The following is a 23,864-nucleotide window of genomic DNA, read 5'->3' as shown; positions in this document are numbered from 1 at the left end:
TGGTAATTGTATCATTTTCAAACTGATTTTTCTATTAATAATGTATGAAATATTATTAATAAGTTGCTTGTGAAAATACTTTTTAAACTATCAAAAAATTATTTTTTAGTTATTATTATATATTTTTTATTTATATATATTTTTTATTTGTGTAGTTATATATAGTTTATATAGAGTTATATAGTTTTTATTTATGTATATATTTAGTTATTATTATATAAGTTACTATTTTTGTTCATTTATCAACATTAGCAAACATTTCACAAAAAAGTATCCCAGACCGAAGGTGGACATTTTGGAAATTATAACTAAAAAAAAAAGTCTTTCTACTTCCTGAGAAACATGAATAATCCACCAATACATGTGGTACATCATATACAAAAGGTTTTTCAGGAAGGTATAGATCATGTTAATGATACATACAGCTTAATTGGATCAACTAGCCATAACCAGTAAGACTGTCTTAACTAACCAGGCAGTTCATGCAGATGTAATTTGGTCTTTTCAGCAGGGTTAACAACGTCTGAGGTGCAGTGAATAATACGTTACAGAGTTGTCTTGTACACTGGCACAAACATACAAGCACAAATACTGTCATATCCAATCTGCATTTTGTGCCATTGTTGCACGGAAGGGTGTAAGTGTTTCGTCAGGTGCTGGTTTCAGGGCAGGGAGATGGGTGCTGGGCTTGGGTAAAGTCAGTTTCTGTCTGTCCGCTCCTGTGGACGAAGTGCCCAGGGCTCTGTTTCTGATCCAGCCCATTGGGGAAACAGTCATAGTCTCCTAAATGTACCTCAGCTACCAACTTCGGCTTCTTTTGCACCTCTGACTCAGCACTTGCTGTCTGCGGTAAAGGAAACAAAATAAGGAATGACAAAAATATGCAATTGGGAAAAGAAGGCAGATTCTGAATTGTAAATAATAGAGAAGAGAAGTTGCAATGCTTTATTTGTTTCCTTTCTCCTTTCCATCACTTCTACCACATTAGCGTATATAATAGAGAGTTCATACAGTCTTCTTAATTGTTTAATGGCCCATGCCGTCTCAATGTCAACGGGCTGAAGCTAATAGCTGGCATAAATAACAGCAGAGCGGTGCTAGGCTAAAAAAGGATTGCACAGTAACATAAACTGGTATGTAAAGCTTCACATTTTAACCCTGCTTCAAAGATTGTGTTACCTTCTTCCTGGACATGCTCTCACTCAGGTCGTCTTGTGTGACTGTGACATAAGGGAGCATGTGCTCTCTAGGGCAGACAGCGTTTCTCTCCCCACGCTCCATTTCTCAGCTGCCAGACAAGCCGATCAATAAAGCCTAGCAACGGAGCTTGCAGATGAAACATGTCCGCAGTAGGTACACAATGATAAATAAAGTCCTGCCCGAGAACTGTAGCTATTGGAAAATGCTGTTGCTCGGGTAACATGGAGGGCTCAACAAATTAACTGTTGTGACAAGCCTATGCATATAAACAAATATAAACAGACATGACCATTTTATTAATAATAAACTTTTATAGTCAAAAAGGATGCATTTATAATGTTACAAAAGATTTTTATTTCAAATAAATGCTGTTCTTTTGACATTTCTATTCGTCAAAAAATCCTGGAAAAAAAGGTATTCAACTGTTTTCAACATTGATAATAATAAAAATGTTTCTGGAGCATCAAATCAGCATATTAGAATGATTTCTGAAGGATCATGTGACACTAAAGACTGGAGTAATGATGCTGAAAATTCAGCTTTACCATCACAATGAATAAATCACATTTTAAAATATATTAAAATGGAAAAAAAGTTATTTTAAATTGTAATAGTATTTCACAGTATTACTGTTTTTATGGTATTTATGATCAAATAAATTCAACTTTGGTATGAGCATATGAGAATTACATTATACATTATTATTTTTAAAGACCCTAAACTTTAGAAGTTTAGGTAGTGTGTATAAAATTGAAGTAATAAGTTTTACAGTACTTGATGCTACTTGATTAGCACATTTAAAAAAAAAATACTGGTGTTTTTTCCCCTCTTTTTTCAAACCCAAGTTTTAAAACCCTTGTCTTAGGGTGTCTTATCAGGTTTGGTTTGATTAAAACAAACTCTGGTGTGATTGCTCTGTTAGAGCGGTTCATTTGAATAAGTGTGAACGCTGCCATCCGACCTCTGGTGCGCACCAAACAAGTGGACAAAGACCCCTGAAAAGGTTGGTCTCAGTCGACTTCCAAATGACCTCGGGTGTGGTTCGACTGAAATATAAACGCTCCAAAGACCAAAGAACTCTAAACAAACCAAAAACAGGAAGTGATGCCACAAGATGCAACCCTAAAAAGACAGAATGCTCAAGAATACTTGCTTTTTCTCATCATAGTCACAATGTACAGGCATCAGAAACGCTGTCTCCTTGCAACAGATCTTCATTTGTGTGCAACGGAGGAATTCTTGCCACTGTTTTGACTCCTTTACACATTGTTTAAGCTCTTCACAAGTTCTCACCTGGTAAAAATACCATCATATGTACACACATACAATGAGCACACCCAGCACACATTATTGTTTTGGATGTTCGGTAAGCTCAGTCGCCAAATATATGTCAAATATATAAAAGCTTATTTTTGTATCTTTAGGTTTCGTTTTAAAAAATGGCAGTGTGAATGTTACACGAACCAAGACTAAATGTATCATTTTCAAAAGAACCAGGACAACCGATCTACAAGTGTGAACACACCCTTAGACAAACAGAAAAGAGTACTAATAGTGTTTTTTGTGTATCTTGCAGGTTTTACTCCTCACCATACAGCATCTCCACAAACCGCATGATCGCTCAAACGTCAATCACTCCATTCATCGCAGCCTCTCCTGTCTCCACATATCAGGTAAGATCACAGCATATACTGTATGCAGCTTTCAGAACGAACAAATGCTGCAGGCAAACAAACTCGCACATTCACAGACATTTATGTAGTGGACCCTAGAAACATTTGGACGCTTAAACGGTTAGTTCACCCAAAAATGAAAATTCTGTCATTAATTACTCACCCTCATGTCATTCCAAACCCGTAAGACTTTCCTTCATCTTTGGAACACAAATGAAGATCTTTTTGATGAAATCTGAGAGCTTTCTGTCCCTCCGTTTATAGTCTATGCAACTGACACTTTGACGCTTCAAAAAGTTCACAAAAAGATCGTAAAAGTAATCCATATGAATTGAGCGGTTTAGTCAAAATTTTCTCGTTTTATATGATGAACAGTTTGAATTTAGGCTTTTATTCACATATCAACTCACACATTAGTCGTGGTAAACAGAAGCTCAAGCATGTTTGCTTGACGCGTGTGAGAACTATTGAGGTTCATTCTTGTGTATTACACAGCACGTTTGAGCTTCCGCAAGAGGTTCTCGAGCGTCAAGCAGGTTCAGGTTTATAAACTACTGTTTATGTTCACTGATCAAAGTTTATATGTAAATAAAAGCCTAAATTCATTCTGTTGTTCAAATAAAGTGATCAAGTCTCTTCAGTTGTTTTTGATATAAACATAAAGCGCATTGAATATGAACTTTATGAATGTCTTATTTATAATGTCATACTGAAAATATGTATTTGTTTTAGAAAGGTAGCAAAGATATATATATATATATATATATATATATATATATATATATATATATATATATATATATTTATTTATTTTTTTTGTTAAATGAATTTAACGCTTTCTGGGAAAAGGTCTAGCATGAATTATCTGTGGATGCCACATGGTTTGATATCTAATGCAATTTTAAGTGTAACTTGAATGTCCAAAAGTGCCCTAATACTTTTAGAGGGCAACTGTATTCAAACACAATTACATGCAAACAAACACGTTACATACGAGGAGAGCGCGTTGCAGTATAGCGTGTTTTTCCATCGCTCTCCATGTTTGCTGTTTTGTTAGGAAAGCTTATTAACGCTGTTCTCCAGCCCTGCAGTCAGACGGAGTGAGCAAACAGTGACTATGAGCATCCTTAATTGATTTGGCTTAAGCTAAACTAAACAAAACATTGCTGATCGTAGGGAATAGCTAAGTCCTTTAGATCATGTACCTCCCGTCCTCACGAGAACCTCATCCTCGCGCAAACACGCCGACATACACGAGCACGAGCGCACATATACAAACCACCCACGCTGACTCTCGGCCACACGTTTCTTATGATAAATTCTGCATGCCAGCAAGGTTATCTCTTAATCAAATTTCGTGATATCATGTGCAAAAGCACCCCACTGGCCGGCGAATTAATTTTAAATTGCAAACTGCGCTGAACCCGCCAATACTAGTTCAAAGCCAGGCTGACGGGAAATCAATGCGCTGCTACCTTTATTTCTCCCCTAGAACTTCGAGAATGGAACAAGAGACAACTGTTTCCCTCTCCGGTTAAAGGACAGAGAGAGCATGAATCTTTTAGCAGTCGGGGAGAGAGAGACAAGGTGTGCGCTTACACATCTTAGTGGACTTAGTGTGTTTAGAGAAAAAGAGAGAGAGAGAGAGACGCCCGAGGCAGATCACAGTGATGAACAAATCCCAAAGGCTTTTCTTCCTAGAACAACATAAAAGGACACCGCATATAAATTTAGACACCTACGACTGTTCAAACGCACTTTCACGAAACTAAATGCATACATCCATCCTCACAGACAGGAAGTGGCTACTTATCCTCAGTCCACATGGTATAAAAATAATACTCAAGCATATTGTGTCCTAAATCTGTTATTTTATTTTAGTATCATTGCAATACTATTCGTTTTTATTAATATATATATATATATATATATATATATATATATATATATATATATATATATATATATTTGTTAGACTTTTCATTATAATAGTTTTAGTAATTTTGTTGTGTTTTTGTTGTTTTCATTAGTTTTTTCATGGTCACTATGATAAGTACAGTAGTGGCCAAAAGTGGTCCAGCCTAGGAACATTGATATTTTCACCCTTTATTCAAATATTATTATAAATTTGCTGAATATTTTGTAAGCGTATTGCTTAGTTGGAGTCAATTGTTTTATTTGTAATAACGCAATGAAACATGCCAAATTGTGCGAACATAATTTTTGGCCAGACTGTCATATAAAGAAATTATGAACACATGCAAAACCAAGAGAGGATCAACAAAATATTAATAACTGATGTTGTTGATTTAGTCAGTGTATGCTTTTTCCTGTTATGCTTTTTTTGCATAGTAAAATAAAACCTGTAGCTGTAGTTTGTCTTTTTGCCAAAGAATTTGTCAGATAAATACCTTAACCACATTTAGTGTTTTGTTCTTGCCTCATATTTAAAATAATGAAAAAATATAAAATATTTCCTCATATTTTGGTGGTTTAATAGAACGTGTAGGGTGATTAAGAACAAATATCCCCTCCAGACATCACTGTTGGCCACTACTGTAGCGGACATAAAATGTGTATTTGTATTTTTTAATATAATGTTATATTTATTTATATTTTGTCTTATTTTCAGTAAACATTTATTTTATTTCAAATAACGAAAATGTTTTTAATAGTTTTCGTTTTAGTTAATTATAGCAACCCTGTTCCTAAATGGAGTTGGTGTAAGAATTACTATGGCGGCATGATGAAAGGAGAGATTTTTTGGGGTCCAATTCGGCCTTAGATGATGAAATTGCTGCCGCAGCACTGTAATTAGGAGGCAATATCGCTGTCTGTAGAATTCCGATCCCTGTGTAATTATCGCACTTGTATTACTCGCTCCTGCCTCGGCTGCTCTGTGGGAATCGGGGCTTCGAGGCAGCGGGAAGAGGTGCAGGAGGGGGGGTGAGGAGTGAAATTAAGAAATGCTGGTTTCCGCCCACAGGTCCAGAGTACGTCCTGGATGCCTCACCAACAGTACGTTATGCAACCTACGGTAAGTGCCGCTGAGGAGGTGTTCATTTATCTTGGTGTGTGTGCGTGTGTGTGTTGGGGACGTGAGGGAACAGACAGATAGAGAGGAATGAGGAGAGGCGAGAGTGATTCTGTTTATCTTTGTGAAAGAGTGGATGTTCTGTGAGTTTAAAAAAATGATGTGGCTCTTTACCCCTATTGCCCTCTTGTGGCTGAGCAAGTAAGTGCAGAAGTGGTGAAAGGGCAGAGAGAGGGTGTTTCTATGTGTTTAACCCTTGTGCATCAATTTTAATAAGTTACTCTGAGGTCCTTAGAGGACAGAAATGTCTGTGTCAAATAAAAATTTGAAGCTTTGGAGCACAGACTTACGTTTGGTCTCATTTTAAAGAAGACCCTTGGGCAATTTTTGTTGAGGCAAAAAACAAAATTGAAAAAAATGAAACAAAACAGTTTTAGAAGTTGAAGTTCATGAAAATGATTTATGAACACAATTTTATATAAAATATATATTTTATATAAACATGTTGAACTCAAAAACTGCTAGAAAATCAAAGCCATAAATCTCAAAAAATGAGCTTTCAGTAAGATTTTGTTTGGCGCAATACCAAATTTTCCCAATTAGATGCCAGCAAAGCTCCACCAGTCAAATATTACACGCGCACACACACACACAATTTTTTTATTACATGCATACAAACCACATTCTGACATAAATACTAACACACCTACACAATTATACCTGCATCATTTATCCAATTGGCTCTATAACGCGCAGAAGCAGAAAACGGGAATAAAGCGAATATTTGCTTTATAGACAAACCTGAGAAAATGCCATCATCTGGGAAAAATAGTAAAAATGTTAATTTTGAAGCCTTGCCAACAGAATGAAAGCCTATTAACAAAGACTGCATCATTTTATAGATAAATGGCCCTGGGATTAAAAAATGGGTTTTTAATGGGTTTCAATGGGGACATTTTTGTCCTTAAGGCCCTGAGTGTAACTATTTTGTGTACCTAGTGTAAAATAGATTTATTAAAGGAAATGGGGGTGAAATAGTAAAATTCCAATAAAAAAACACACTTGTGCTAAAATTTATGCAGTTGGCATTAACACAGGCAAAATGATAAGACAAAAATGTCCTTAAGGAAGCACAGGGGTTAAATGGATAGTTCCCCCAACAGTTAAAAATTTGTGATTGTTTACTTGCCTTCATGGGCAGATCTGTTGTCTAAACTCCATCGGCACAACTCTGTCAACCTGGAGAGACTTTCTTTTCTCTTTCTCTGTCTCACTGCACTAATACACACATACAAACTACCTCTCTTGTGTTCTTTCCCTTAAATCTTATAAGAAGGCAACCCCTCGGCCGAGGTCTGGAAGTCTGCCCACTGTCTCTTTGGCTCTCACCTGATCTTGGATTTACTGTAAGCCAGGGGTCTGCATTCCACCTTGGAAATGGCCAAAGTTAGTCTGGGATCAGGGCTTTTTCATTGGCATGGCCAGAAAAAAGGCTTCAGTCAGCTGTTTCCAGATCCGCAGCAGGCAGACGCAGAGCTTCATACAATCCTGAGCAACACAAGAAGTGAAACAGGGTTATAGAAAAGGAGGCAGATGTCTGTCTGACTAGATAATGATATTCCAGACTTGTTGTGTGTGAGTGTGTGTGTGTGTGTGTGTGTGTGTGTGCATGTGTAGTCGGATGGGAGGTTTGATGATCATGATTATGTTGTGTAAATGTGTTTGTAACCAAACCCTCATATCTAATGATCTGGCAACCCATCAAAAAAGACCTCAGCTGCCTGGGAGAGAGAGAGAGAGAGGCAGTGGGAGTCTGTGAGCTGATCTCTGCCTAATTTGAAAATCCTGGAAAGAAAACAAAGGCAGAAGAAATCATGTTTTTTCTTTCTTTTTGTGGGTCCTGCAAAGAGAGAAGGCAAGCAATTAAAAGTGGCTGAGAAAGGGAAGCATTGTTATTGCAGAACAGCGCTGCATTTGGCACCTTGTTACCGTGGAGACACGTGACCATAGCGACCAGAGCCGGCGATGAGGGTTTAAGCAAATCAGCAGACAATGGAAGCGCTCTGAGCTCCCTCTCCGCAGTGCAGCGTGTGTGTGTGTTTTTAGTATAGATCAGTACCTTAAGTGCACCTGCTGTTGTGACCTGCTGATTATGTTAGGCCATACAGCTGAGTTATGTATTACTATCCCTACCAGATGACAGCTGTGTGTGTCCGTGTGTATGTGTGTTTGTGTGGGCGGGTGGGCTCACTTGTGTCCTTATCCGGGTTGAGTAAAATTCAGAATTAAGAATTGACCTCCTTTCAAATCACAAATGTGAATTTGAATTGAATTGACCATGAACCACAGGATACTGAATTGAAATTAAAATTGGAATGACAAGGAGGAATTTACTGAAATGCAATTCAAAAGAAATTCAACAAAGTCACACAACAAAAGAGTTTCATTATTTCAGCGCAACAAAAAGTGGCCAAGAACAGATCACTTTTCAGCCTGCTTCATCTAGTTTGGCTACAACTTTGAGGTAATTTAGAACAATATAGGAAATTAAGTATTCATCCACTACAGTCCTTAAATTATAGCTGCTGACTGTAACTTTTTTGGTTAAAAATGATCCAAAATCAATTTTTGAGCAAGTACATAACCAGCCAGTGTTCAAAACTTCAAACTTCAAAACTTCGTCTTTGCGTCATTACGTCACGTCTGTAGAAAGAACAAGCTAGTAGGCTATATGTCATGTGGATGATGCTACTGGTAGTGGATCATTTATAGCGATTTCTCACAGCAGCTGGAATAATTAAACGTATCATTTTGATGGCGGATTGTAATACAGAAAGGTCCAAATGACAATCATCAGTGACAACTGGAAATAAACCCGTAGTCAAAAGCAAAAGGCTTCGGACTGCGGAGTGGCTACAGAAATTGAAATCTACAGGTAACGCTAATACACACTAAATACACATAGTCACACAATGCTGATGTTGTTAACATTAACAATTTCAGAACAAAGTATAACAATAATAATCATTTACATGGTTTGATGTGATCCAAGCAAAGCGATCATTAGATTTAATCACCACTGGCAGTGCTATTTATGTTTTTTTCTCAGTTGGTCAGAACAAAAGTGGCAGATTTGTTACTTACTCCTTCAGATGACATTTCACGGTCAAAATTCTTATTTTGGTCATACTTCCAAGATGTAGAATTTGATTCTGAAGTACAGTATCCAGTATTTGACTGACAGCAAACATTAGATTCATCTGCGCTGAGGAGGCCTGCCGATGTACAACCCACGTAAAAATGATAATTCCGCAAATAACTGAAACAAAGAAATAACTTGAATAACTCTTCAAACAAAGATGGTGACAAAGAGGCAAAACTTGCAGACTGCAGCTATAAATTGTAAATTAATGTAGTAAACACACACACACACACACACACACACACACACACACACATATATATATATATATATATATATATATATATTATTTTATTTTATTTTATTTTATTTTATTTTTTTTCAAAACTTTATAAATTCAAATAACTTGCTTCCGGCAGATAACCGTACGCAGAATGTGCATATATATATATATATATATATATATATATATATATATATGTGTGTGTGTGTATGCGCAGAATGTGCACGGTCGTCTGCCGGAAGCAAGTTATTTGAATTTATAGTTTTGAAAATGGATATTTTTCTTGCAATAAAGCATTGCTTTGCTTCAGAAGGCCTTGATTAACCCACTGGAGTCATATAAATTACTTTTTTCATGAATGGATGCATTATTTTTTACTAGAAACATGCTGGTTGACCAGTACTAACCAGAATAAACCAGCGTGAAAATGCATGCTGGTTTAAGCTATTTCAGCAGGGTAGCTGCACAGATGTTGTCAGCAGGGCACACATCAACCAGCAGGCACACACTTACCCACAATGCACCACCCAGAGGGCCATCACTCAACTGTACCTGTTACTTTCCATCTTAGCGTGGAGAAGAATCCCCAGCCGCCCTAACCAAATCACATCCTGGAAATGAACATTAATGAATCAAGACCGCAGTGCATTATGGCAAAGCCGCTTAAAGTGGAACCGCCACGCAAGAGGAGAGAAAAGAAATGAAACGCTTCTCTAAGCCCCCGCTAGTCACGGCCATTTGCAGAAACAAAGAAGCCCATGTCTGAGTAAAGATTTGAGTTTATCTCAGCCCCATCGCAGCCCAAGAACGCTCTGTTTGAACGGTGGGAATTGGCGGGGTGTCGTGTGTGTGCGTGAGAAAGAAAAATGCACGGTATATGTTTTTCTTAAGTGTGTTTAAATGGTGGGAATTGGTGGTTATGCCTTGGCACATATTGTTTAAGATTAATATCAAACATCCTCCCTGGCAGCCTGCTTTTTTAAAGCACCGGTACCTGAGAGAGACAAAAAGAGCCACTTCCTTTTCCTGTCTCTATTTAAATGTCTTGGCAAAAAAATCTCTCCTTCCTCTGATGTCACGGGAGATTTCTGCTCGTCCAGTTTACATCGGAAACCTCGGGCTTTAAAGTGCAGCCATAGACATTTTTGGCATCCGGTACTCGAAAACATCAGCTTAGATAAATGTATATTTGATCTGAGGTTGAAAATGAGTATACAAGCTGCTGTTTGAAGAAAGAAATCTCATTGGCTGTCTCAGAAATCTCTCTCAGAATGTCACTCACTTTCCGAATACTCCCCCTCAGGGAAATGAAGGAAAAACACACACGCATGCACATGTACGCACAAGTGCGGCTTTAATCATCTGTCTAAGTCTCACACTGATACGGCTGTAAATTAGAGTGGAGAATTATTCAGCATGGATTTCTTTTTTCTTCGCTCATTATGAAAGCTTGTCGCGGGGCGGGGGAACTGTTAGCTTGAGGCTCTCGCGTCTGAAAGCTAAGACGCAGCAGGCGCTGAGCGGGGCGGCTGAACGGTTTACCTCTGAAAGCTTGAATAGAGACAGAGCGCTTCTGACACCAAGTGCCTGTACAGTTTATTCTTCAAGCGCAGGCAAGCACCAGCACCACCAAGCTGTGCAAGCTGAGAGACAGACTGAAGCTCACGTGTTTGTGTGTGTGGAAAGGCTTTTTTTTTTTTACTGTTGGCACACTCAGCGAGAATTTGTCTGCAGAAAATGGTACATTTTACCTGGGATAACCGGTCGTTTTGAAATGACAAACAATCCAAAGTTCCCATACAATACTGGATCATTTATCGTAGCCTACATACAAAATTAGCATGTTTATCAGAACATCTTAGTATTTACTTTGTTCCTCTTTGAATTTTGAATTGGATTTTTCCCAGCTCTTAGTCACATCACAATTATGCTTGAAAAGTTGATCACTGATGCTCTTCCACAGCTGAAACAGTCATGACATTGATGAAACACAGAGTGAGAAGGGCACTAAGGTGATGCAAGACTGAAGTGACAGTGGGAAGACAAATATAAATGAATGATTTCAATGTTCTAAGACAGTAAACTTCTGCCTAGAAAATAATAATTAAAAATCATGAATTGTATCCACACACTCAGACAATGATAGAAGAATATTTAGACCAGTGGATGACCATAAATAACCAGCTTGAAACCTTGAAAACCAGCTACCATGTAAATCTAATTGGGTAGTTGGGATAAAGTCAACATGATCTGCCATTCGCAACCCGTTTTACTTGCATAATGTTGCATGTTTCATTGTTAATGGGGGGGGTATTGAATTGTCCTCTGAATATTGATTAGATGGTGAAAAGTACCAGAGTGGAGCCTTAAGGCCCATTCACACCAAGGATGTTAACTATAACAATGTAGATATAAGCTGCTTTTCCACCATCAGGCCGAACGGTTCTTAGTATCCACTGGAGCCTGGTACGGCACAATTACAAACCCTTCTCAGCCCGGAATTCTCGGCACTGTTACCTAACCGTGCTGAATCATGCTGGTAGAATCCGTTAAGTGACATCACCACACAGGATTGGTCACTAGTCTGTTGCCTGGCTACCAGTGTCTCCGTAGCTGGCCAAGCGTTCTATTTGAGCGACATAAACACAAATTAATAATAAAATTAAAAGAAATTTCTAATCCTCCATAACGCGTTCGTTATTTACATCTCATATCATAAGTAAACCTTTGCGTTACCAAGGCAACGACTGACGCTTTTATATTAAATTCCAAAGAGCGACCGTTATCAGCCCCATAGTTTAAAATGAAACCATAACCATACCAGCTGGCCCGGATCGGCGTGGAATGGAACAGTTACGCAATGAAAATCATTAGGCCCGGCAGTGGAAAAGCGGCTATAGTTCTAAAAATAAAATAATAGAGTCCACACCACGGTAATAGCACAGAGAAACGCTATCATTGGAATCACTTTCAGAACTATTTTTTTTTTCAGCTGATGAACGATAAAAACATTAGCAGCCAATCAGAATCCATCCTACTTTAAAGAGCTTAAGCATTTAAAGTGGAAGATAACAAAACGTCTGCATTTATTTGATCAAAAGTACAGTAAAAACTGTAATATTTTTTAAATATTATGACTATTTAGAATAACAGGTTTCTATTTTAAAGGGGACATATCATGAAAATCTGACTTTTTTTCGTGTGCTATAATCGGGTTCCCGGTACATCTACCAACCCAGAAAATGTGAAAAAGGACAACCCAGTAACTTTGTTTTGGTAAGCCTTTCTCTGCAAGCATGTGAAAAAAAAAAAAAAAGAGCTGCTCAGATTTCGTTCCCCTTGTGAAGTAGGAAGGGGATCTTATTATAATATTACCGCCCCTTAATCTCCACGTTTTCACACTGTTGAACACATTTACTGACAATCGTCATTTTGGCTGCGTGAGATTCTCCAGCTTTGTTGTTGTTGAGCAACCAAAATGCAAGGTGTTAAAGCTCCACCCTCTTTTGGAAAACGGGGAGGGAGCAGCAGCTCTTTTGCATTTAAAGGGACACACACAAAAACGGCGTGTTTTTGCTCACACCCAAATTGGGGCAGATTTGACTAGCTATAATAAATGATTTGTGGGGTATTTTCAGCTGAAACTTCACAGACACACTCTGGGGACACCAGAGACTTATATTACATCTTGTGAAAAGGAGCATAATAGGTTCCCTTTAATATATTTTAAAATGTAATTTATTCCTGTGATGGCAAAGCTGAATTTTCAGCATCATTACTCCAGTCTTCGGTGTCACAAAAATCATAGAAATCTTTCTAATATGCTGATTTGCTGCTCAAGAAACTTTTTTTTTTTTTCAAGATTGTTTGATGAATAGAATTTATTTGAATGGAATTTTTTATAACATTATAAATCTCTTTACTGTCACTTTTGATCAATTTAATGCGTCTTGGCTGGATAAAAGTATTAATTCCTTTAAAAAAAAAAAAAAGTACCAACCCCAAACTTTTGCAAGGTTACTTATGTAAGATTAATGAAGACAACATTTTTTCTTCAGAACAACATGCTCTGATGAATCGTTCACAAAAAGGTCAGGAATGTGCAATAACACCACCCACAGTAAATAGGGTTCATTTTGATTTCATGTTGACTTTTAAGTTAAGTTAAGTTAAGTTATGTGACTTGTGGCCAAGTATGGTGACCATACTTGGAATTTGTGCTCTGCATTTAACCCATCCAAGTGCACACACACAGCAGTGAACACACACACACAGCAGTGGGCAGCCATTGCTGCGGCGCCCGGGGAGCAGTTGGGGGTACGGTGCCTTGCTCAAGGGTCTCACCTCAGTCGTGGTATTGAGGGTGTAGAGAGCGCTGGAAATTCACTCCCCTCACCAACAATCCCTGCCGGACCTGAGACTCGAACCCACGACCTTTGGGTTACAAGTCCGACTCTCTATCCATTAGGCCACGACTGCCCCTAAAGACCTCTGCAGACAGGACAGATGAATTTAAACTCCAGTTAAGCATGTTTGCTACTTTGGGCAAGTGATTCTGAACTAATAAGAGTCTTAAACACAGCACTACTAACAGGAAAGAGTCCTTCACATAACTGTTACCAGAGTTGTACACCGCACAATGGTTTCTCATCATCCTTTGCCAAAGCATCTGAGAAGAATTGAACTTTCTGACAAACTGTTTGACGGAGGGTCTCCTCGGAAAGATTAATCCTAATCAAGTTGGCATGTGAGAATGAGCGTGTGCGTACGTCTCTGGCCTAGTTTTGCTGAAGCGGTCATGTGACGGCATCAGATGATAGCTCAGGTCAGCGGTTACAAATCGCAGCCGTTTTCTCTCTCTCTCTTGTCTGTTCCTCACATGTGTTAGCACTCTCATCCCAGCGTGCCTGAAACGTAAACACACCCGCAGTGTGGAGCAGCTCTGCTGTTAAGTGAGCGATGCATCATCTCTGCAGAAGTATGCATGACTCGCATTTGGATCACATTATTTCACTTGTTGAAGTGGAACAGCTCATGTCTGGCCCTCATAATAGGGCCCAGCTGTGGCCGTACAGCGATGAGATGAGTGAAAAAAGGAGAGAGTTTTTTGTTGAGAGCATGACTGTGTGATCAGCGCGTTGACGCTAATGAAGTCGTCCAGATGTATTGTTGAATGGTTGCTCATTTCCTCCCCCGTCCTTCACGCGGTTTGACCTGTAACAGTCTGTGTTTGTACATGTGTGTCCTCTCGTAGGGTGCTGTGATAACGCCAGCCATGGACCACACCATCTCCATGCAGCCCGCTAACATGATGGGACCCCTAACCCAGCAGATGAACCACATGTCCCTGGGTACCACTGGCACTGTGAGTGTGTCCGCTGTCTCTATCTTAAGGCCTGTTCACCTTCAGCTGCTCTGAATCACAGAGGAGCAAAGGAAGAAAGCTAAACTCTAATTAAAAGTATGCAAACTGTTATGAAAAAAGAACAAGCAAGTAAAGCTCTACCCAGGAGAGTAAATAAAATATGGATACTGTGTCAATATTGTACTCAATTAAAAGTATCTAGCCAAAAATGTACCCGAGTGAAAATAAATAAGGCTTCCACATTGATTTGTACTTAAGTATTTCGAAGTAAAAGGCAATTAAAAAGGTAAAACTTTTTTCTTAGCTTTTGAAATTAATCAAGAGAACTAAAACCAATATCCTGAAACCTTTTACCTGACATTGTTAAATATTAAACAGCCAAACCTGATTTTATACATGAATATAGTGTTGTCACGGTACCAAAATTCCAGTAGTCGGTACCGATACCATGAAAATGTTATGGTTCTCGGTACCAATTTCGGTACCACAGCAAAATCTATTGGAACTATTTTACTATTTTATATAGCCTATTTTAAAAACATTAAATATGATTTTGGAGTGTGTGTGTGTTTGGTATAGGAATAATGGTAACCTAATAATAAGAAAGTTAAATATTATTTCAAAAAGCATTCGTTTTTTATTTCCACACAAAGACGCGTCATATATTGCCAAAGTCCCGTTATTAGTCTTTGATATAGCCGCTCTGCGCTTTGAGAGGGATGTGGGACACGAGCAGGAAAGAGACCATTTCTCTTTAATAATATCTTCGTTATCTCCTGATGTTACAAACAACTGACACTTGTTGTAAAAGGTCTGAAGAGCGTGTTTTATCCTCCGCAGGGGCAAGCCATTCAGGCTATGTTTGATTTAGCGCTGCCAGACAAAGCGAAAGTAAAAATCACCAGCGTATGAAACGCGATATATACAAATAAACTTGACGCGCCTTATAAAGTCTAATAACAAGCGCAAACTGTTAAATAGAAATTGACGTGCAAGCAAAAAGGCTTCTGTCCTACGGTGTTTTTTCTACTTTACCACAGTAAAGAATGCGAATATAATAGGCCTAATACGAACGAAAGAAACCTTTATAATCCCCTGCGTGAGTGAAGATTTGGGAAAAGAAACAGAATCCATGTTCAGTGGAATAACTAATGGAATATTGTTAAATTCTCTGCTAATCAGGTGACCAGATCGTGATTCGGAAAACAGAATACAAAGCTTAAATGTATGGACTCGCGTACCTCTCTCATTCGGCATTAACCAAAATGTTTCCATGGATGCGATGTCACATTTAATTGCTAACCTATTATTTCTTCTGTAAACAAAGCTTTGTGCTTCACTCGTGTCATATTCAAGTAAATACTGGCACAGTCCTATCAGTGGGTACCGAATATACCCGGATTCTCGGTACTACCGGTACTACAGAAATGCTGGTATCATCACATTTTCAAAATTTCAGTACCGACTTGGTACCGAAGTACCGGTACTTTTGACAACACTACATGAATAAAGTGGTTTGTCGAACTTAAAGGCCTGGTATCACAGACAGGGCTTAGATTAAGCCAGGATTAGGCCTTAGCTCAATTAGGACATTTAAGTAGCTTTTATAAACATGCCTTATTTTAAGATATGTCAGTGCAAGTTGCTTTCAGTTAAAACAGCTCAAACATGCATTTTTAAGACTTAAGCCTTGTCTGTGATACTGGGGGAAAGAAAACTAAAAGTTTTTGGTATTGGAAATAAAGCTGAAAAAATATTACATGAAAAACTTGAATGAAAATTACAAATGTTGGCTTGCAACCAACTGAAATAAGTTAAAGTTGAAGTGCTAAAATTACTTAAACTGAAATAAAAAATAATGATAAACATAAAATTACTAAAACAAAAATTAAAAATATTAAATATACTATATACCATAATAGTATATAAATAATATACTAAAAAAAGCTGGTTTGTAGTCTGATCGCTGACCATGTTTGCACTCAAGTACATATTCAAAATTGGTTTTAATTAAGCATTAATTTAGGTTTAGACTCTATACTGTATGTTGTGGTCATTTTTAGAAATTTACCTTGTACATTGATTTGTACCTTCTCCCATGAATTGATTTCACTGGGTGAAGGTATAAAGGCCCCGATATACTTTCAGCGGACTCGAAGAACGAACTGATGTGACGTCATTTCGAACAAAATCAGGCCAAAACGAATTTCGTTTGGAGCTCATTTTGGGAGTTCCAGCTTGCCAAAACAAGCTTTTCGGAAAAGTTCACTCCGGCTGGTAAACTACCATTGGACCATGGTGATTACATAATAGGTAGATGTGCGCAGTGGCTCCGCCTTCTTTCACACTGAAATCTTTTCCATTTTATTTGTCCTCATGAGTCCTTCGAGGTCAGACTTCCATGAATGAAAACATGAACACACTGGAGAGCAGCTTTATAGTAGAAAATGAAGTACTGATAAAATGAGACACTGACACTGTTTTGCATGTTTAATACGGTAAAGCTCTTGATTTTAAGCAATCTATTGTATAATGTGCTATATAAAATAAACATGACGTGACTTTACTAGAGTGCCGAATTGCAGAGTTCGTGCAAACATATCCACGTTGCTATGATCAGATGATTTTCTTATGCTTTATTAAAAAATGCTTGCTGTTTTCTTAATTTTGTTGTGTTTTTTAGTTATTGAGAGGAAAGCGCACTGCACATATTTACATATTCATCTCCGCTCTCTCCAGTGTGGGTGGCGCCAGATGTTCGCTAACAGTATATCACTATTCACGTATTTCGAACTTCGTTTTACCTCTAAGCAAAGAAAGAAAAAGAACTTTGCAGCGAGTGCATCACGGCCTTAATTCAACAGCCCAAAAAACATGTTTGGTATCGTTTATCATTCATCTCAATGAGATTCTTCATGGAGCCCTTAAAGAGACATGGTGATGAGGAAAAAAATGATGGGAGGAAAAATTACACTTCAGTGTTCACTCTAAAAAGTTTTGCATCCCTGTCATGTTTTTTCCATCACCATGTTCCTTTAGGGCACTGTATGTTTGTTGTGGTTACTTGGCGAATTAGTTTTCGATGTATAAGTGCCACCAGTTTCACTGTAATATGCAGTAGCAACTCCGCACACGTGATGCAAAACTTTATCTGATTGGATGGTGAGTGTTCTCATCAGACAAAAAACTAAAATCAACCTGCACTTTAGAAAAAAATAAAATTTAACATTGGAAAAATGTGTTAACAACATGAATAGGTCCATAGTAATGCTTTGTTTGCTGTGTGTGTGAATGTACCTTCTGTGTATGTTTTGCTGCAGTACATGACTGCGGCTGCTGCTCCTATGCAGGGGACCTACATTCCCCAGTACACTGCGGTGCCTGCCTCAGCTGTCTCAGTGGAGGTGAGTTTCTGGGTGACTGAAAATCCATTCACTGGTCCAACTGATTAGATGAGCGCTGCTAATTGAAAACATAGAGATCAGTTGCCTCAGGCCAAAATCCACCCACAAATTCCTTAGTGCCTTTTATTCCAGCTTTACAAAGCCTGACTCCAGTCTGGAGCGTCTTTAAGTTCAATACTGTCTGAGTACCAAACACAGCCCTAAGGTCTTTTTTTTTTGGAGGTTAAAAGGTATATTTGTTTTTTGTGAGGGGGCATCCTGTAAATATGACATCATATCCTTCCAGGGAGTGGTGACGGAGGCTTCTCCACAGAGTGTTCCACCCTCGTCGCAGGACGCTAGCGGACAGCAACAGCCTCTGGGCGTGGACAACACCAGCGATCACGCGCCCACCTACTCTTTTCAGCCCGCTAAGTGAGTTTGAGAGACACTTCACATTGATAAGATGTATAGGAGACAAAGTATCTTGTTCCCTTATGCATGATTCACCAAGCACACAATGTTTTTACAACATTGCATTTTGGTTGCAGTTGGGAAAATGTTGCAGTACAAAATTTTATACAGAAATCAAATGTGTATTGTTTAAAAAAATATATTGCAACAAAACCTAAATGACCGGAAATAAACAGCCCCATTTTTTGAAAGAAATTAATGCTTTTATTCAGCAAGGAAGTATTAAATTGATCAAAAGTTAAAGACATTTATCATTTTATTTCTAATTCAAATAAATGCTCTTCTTTTGAACTTTATATTTATCAAAGAATCCTGAAAAAAACAATGTATCACGATTTCCACAAAATATTAACTAGCACGACTGTTTTCAACATTGATAATTATAAGAAATGTTTCTTTAGCAGCAAATCAGCATATTAGAATGATTTCTGAAGGATCATGTGATCATGTGAAAATAGAAACCCGTTAATTTAAATTGTAATAATTTTTCACAGTGTTACTGTTTTTACTGTATTTTTGATCAAATAAATGCAGCCTAAGACACTTTCTAAACTTTTGGACAGTAGTGTATAAGAAAGGTTCCAAATACATCTCATTTAATTTTATAAAACCAAAATAAAATATTTTGGAAACATTGCAACATTTGTAGAGCATTTTATTTAGATTTGAACATAATCTGTGCATTTGAATAATATGGTTCCTAAAATGTTTCAATGCTAGCAACTTAATAAAATTTTACACTTCCAAATTGTTGTATTAATTATGTAGGATAAAAACGGCATCATAAAATTTTTATGACTTAAAAATACAGCTATGCTGGAGATAAAGCTCAATTATGATATAGTCTTACAGTTAGGTCAATAAATGCTGTTGTTATTGGGACATCAGGACTAAGTGATGATCCATCAATAAACCTTGAATTGTATACAGTATGCTTTTTAAACTCTCTCGTTTTCTCATTGGTTCAGATAACCAGAGGAGAAGTGGGGCGTTGAGGTGACTGCGTTGCCTTGAGACTGGGGGACTGCAACGAGGGAACATTGAAGACAGAGCGCAAGAGATAGGAAAACACGTTTGTGTCTACTTTTGCACAAGCATCTTAAAAAAAAAAAAAACAACAAACAATTTATTTAACACCTGGCCCACACCGGAGGACCTTTGGAGAACTCAGAACCAGACAGGAAACGAGAGAAATGCAGTCTGGGAGATCGAGCCTACTGTTAATCGGCTACCCGAAAAACTTTACCTTCATGAAGTGAACGAATTCAAACAAGTACAAGTTTTCCTATTCTTTTTTTGAATGTGCAGGTAGGTTTTCAGAAACAGTGGGTTTTTCTATTAGACGAGGAAGCACGTTCTTGTAAAACAATGAGAGAAGGAGCAAAAGAAGTCTTCCTCGGATTCTAAGCTACTATTACTTTTCTTTTTTTATGAGTTAGATTTTAGTTTTCTAGAGAAGATTAATGTTTTTTCATCTTTGTTGCCTTAATTTCGAGAAACATCTAAGACTTTTTCCTGTTTGAACTGAACAGACTGACGAATGCAGTGAAAATGACCTGACAGAGAAAGGAAAATTACCTGTATAAAGCATAGAAAGAAAGAGAGAGGTCTCCTTGAGACGTTTTAAATTATCAGTGGTGACTATGTGTTTAAAAGAGAGGACAGACAAAAAAAATATTGTGGTCATGATGATGATGATGATTAAACAGAGTTGCATTTTTTTAGAAACAGAGGAAAAAAATGTTAATCCACTGCATCATGGGAAATGCAGTTTATTGTGTAGTGCAGATCATTTTTAATGGCATTATTGTTTTTATCTGCAATATTTTTTATGAGCTTTAAGGTGTTTTTAGCCTGCTTTGCTTGTTTCATTGCGGAAAAAAGAAAACGAAAACAGTCAAAAAAATGGCAGCGCAAATCTACATAGATAAAAGCTTATGGATTAAATCAAAATGAAAAAAAAGCAAATGTGTGCAAAAAGCAATAGTAATAGGAAATTGTTGACAATTTCTTTAGTCTTTCTTAGCTGTGGATCAAATGCAGCCCATGGATGGCATATTTTATACCAAAGATGAAGAAACCCCCCCTCAAGACAGTGGAGTGGATCAATTTTTTAGTTTCTTTTTTTCTATTTGAGATGTTTTGGCATATTAATTTTGTTTCAGAAGTATCCGTTTGACCTTGACGGCCAAATTGGTAGTTTAGGGTTTAAACTTCCTTCCACTGTTGCAGAATCTATGTCAATCGTTCAGTTGAGAGGCAGAAAACCACCATCACTGATTCTCATGAGTGTGATCTCCCCACCAGAGGGCGTCAGAGAGCGGCTGAACCATCAATCATCTCGCGTCTGCCCGGCTGAATGAACTATACCTCTATCGCTGCACCTCCCGGTCGACGACCGATGGGTTGGTCGCCATTAAACACGTCGCACGTCCGTTCAGTTCGAGCTTTCTCACAAAGAAGGCAGTTTTCATCATTTCAACTTAACAGGAAGGTATCAAAGCACTCACTAGTGTATATTTAAACTCTGTGTACAGATCACTACCTCATTGAAAGCAATTTTACCATGAGGAAACACAGGAGAATGTGTTGCAGGTCATAAAACACAAGCTTTGCTTCAGGGGCACTGAGAAACATTTGCAGTTAGCAGCGTTAGCATGACACGTTGTTCTGAGCACCTCCGTCTTTCTCCGTAGATGTATTTGCGATCGAAACGCCTCATATTATATGCAAAGTTTCTTTAATCAACCAGATGCCATAGGAAATCTCTCGTGAAAATAACACTCTTTACTTGAAAAACAAAGGCTCTGTCCCAAAGCCCTTGCGGTTGCTTTAAAGTCCATATTTTGGTGACGTAATGCAGTTAGTAATACGTAGTAGTAACCCTTAAATGTCAAATTGCAAGATAGCGAATACACATCCAGTTAGTTATTTGGGACAGGGCCTAAGGTGCCCATCATCATGGGATTCGGCGGTTGCTCAGGTGCCTTGACAGCTCGGAATTAGACATCTCGACTTTCCATATCTGAAATCTGCTTTCATTTTATCAGGCTGCCCATTCCAGAGGGGGGAAACTAGCTAACAGAAGAGTAGAAAGGGGTAACATCTCATATATTAATATAAAAAACAAGGCTGCTGTCCTTTATTTACCATGAAGTAGATGTTTTTTTGATGCGGTCTGATAGTATAGAACTCTATAGAGCACTACAGTGATGATGCATTTTTGTAGGCCAACCCGGAAGTTAGCGTTACCCTTGTTTCTATGACAAAAAAAAAATAGTATTTTTCCATTGGCTTTCCATTGGCCAACAAAAGTCTTACACATTTTGTTCATCATGATAATCTTCACAAATGAACACAACTTTTATAAATTCCGAAGCGTAAATACAATCGCAACGAGTAAAAAGCTAAATGTACTGTAGGCTATAAACAAATGACACCACAGTCACTTTACTTAAACATCACCACCATTAAACTTTTGACAACAATTTCAGTCTTTATTTAAAAATAACATTTTCCCTTAAAGTTTAAGTTATAATAGTTTGCAATAGCCAAATTATAAACACAATGTGGGTGTAAAAGCGGTCCCATTTAGACACTTGTTAGCAACTGCAGTTTGGAAGACAAGTAGAAGCTGCTGCTTCTTTTTTAAATCACAAAAGGGGTCTTAGTGATATATTTTAAGTAGTAGAATAAAATGAGAAAAAAAATATATTAAGCTTGACCCATTCATAAAACTGGTTGAACCGGAAGTGCTAAAATGCTAACTCGTTTCTGGGTTTTTGGCCTACAAAAATACATCATCCCTGGTGAATCATGGACTGTCTTTGCTGCCTTCATGGTCGTACGGCTCATAAATACACCACCTAGTTTTACAGTCGGGTAATTAGAGTTGTCGAGGTGCTCTGGGAATAAATTCACCTGTCATTGAAGGGCCAACAAGAGTCATCAAGATCATTTTGATTTCTTCATGTGTTCTTTTGAACGTCATCATGAACTCTGGTCTTTTATTCCTATAACATGACCTCTATACAACTACATAATAATCTCAATTAGCCACTAGGGGACAGTATTAAAGCAGAGTTGGTGTACTTTATCCTCTGTGATGACCATTGCAGTGAGCTATGAGACAAGTTCACACTGTGGATTAAACCCATGCCAAGTTCACAATGACCAAGTCAGCACTGCTTCGACAAGCTTTTCATTTTTCACCTGTTTAATCAAAAAAAGAAAAAAAAAAGGAAAAAAAAGTCACTGTGTTTTGTGTCATCCACTGTCTTCTTGGAGAGTTCTTTTTATCATGTGCTCGCTGCTATCAAGCATTCAGTATTTAAGGGGTCAGGGCCTTGGGGATAGAGAGAAAACTCGGGCTGGTGTCTCATATGAGAGGTGTGTGATGTCGTTGAATGCGTTATACACTCTGCAGCCTTCATGCTTTTCATTAAAGAGTGAATAAATGTGTCGGGTTAAGCTGAAGGTTTTGCTAACTGTAGGATGGAGTTCTCATCCCAACTGTAATTTAGTAAGCTAAACACCTTCTATCCACTCGAAGGTTTTCGCTGGCTCCTATTCATTGGATGTGAGGTCCAAGCCATGCATTTTTTTTATCTGTACATCTGATTGGCTGTCACGGTTGAGGTCATTGAATGACAAATGTTCGTTCGTTCGTTGGACTGTCACGAAACAGCGTACTACATTCAACCAAATTCAACACAAACGGCAAAACCTCAATTAGACACTAACGTACTGACAGATGAAATAGAGAAATATTTATGGAAATGTTTTTTTTTTTTGTACAGGTGTTGAAATATGAAAGCGGAACAGTTTTACGATGCTATGATGATTTTTTGAGTTGCTTCACTTTCTTGCCTCCCATGTGCTCGAGCTGTGATCCTGAGAGTGTCTGTAGACCAGTGGATGTTAGGTTTAAACTTCTGTTTATTTTGTTTTCTTTTGATGAAGCTTTCAATAAAAAAATCTACAAAATCACGCCAATTTTCGATTCTGGATGAAGTTTTCTTTTTGTGACTTTTCATGCTGTTTGTTGAAAGAGCCAATGTTACAACCCTATAGCTGAGGTCTCTCGATGCGACAAGTAAATAATTTGAATTCTAGTCTGTGTGTATACCAGTGTTCTTGTACGCGATGAGTACAGCATGTGATGCCGCTGAGCTGGGATCTCCGATTCACAAATAAATTACTTTTTGGATCTTTTTTATATCAAAAAGATTCACAAAACAGCCTCAAACTCACCATAAAACCATAAAAATTCCATTACTTGAAATAAAATAAACATTAACTGAAATGTTT

The 23,864-nt window shown here is 37.9% G+C and overlaps 1 protein-coding gene across 2 annotated transcripts in view; it reads left to right on the top strand.

The window, feature by feature from the left end:
• Positions 1-23,549, top strand: part of rbms3 (RNA binding motif, single stranded interacting protein) — a 171,864-nt gene extending 148,315 nt beyond the window's left edge. For both annotated transcript variants that reach the window (XM_048152604.1, XM_048152603.1), the window contains exons 9-14: positions 2,777-2,873; positions 5,860-5,910; positions 14,587-14,697; positions 18,018-18,101; positions 18,388-18,515; positions 19,523-23,549. In XM_048152604.1, coding sequence (XP_048008561.1) covers positions 2,777-2,873; positions 5,860-5,910; positions 14,587-14,697; positions 18,018-18,101; positions 18,388-18,515; positions 19,523-19,526 — 475 coding nt within the window. In that variant the 3' untranslated portion in view covers positions 19,527-23,549. The remainder of the gene's footprint in view (positions 1-2,776; positions 2,874-5,859; positions 5,911-14,586; positions 14,698-18,017; positions 18,102-18,387; positions 18,516-19,522) is intronic.
• Positions 23,550-23,864: the final 315 nt, after the last annotated feature.

Source organism: Megalobrama amblycephala, linkage group LG13, assembly GCF_018812025.1.
Source record: "Megalobrama amblycephala isolate DHTTF-2021 linkage group LG13, ASM1881202v1, whole genome shotgun sequence".
Lineage (NCBI taxonomy): Eukaryota > Metazoa > Chordata > Actinopteri > Cypriniformes > Xenocyprididae > Megalobrama > Megalobrama amblycephala.
Note: the sequence above shows the minus strand (reverse complement) of the source record. Positions and strands in the feature narration are given on the sequence as shown.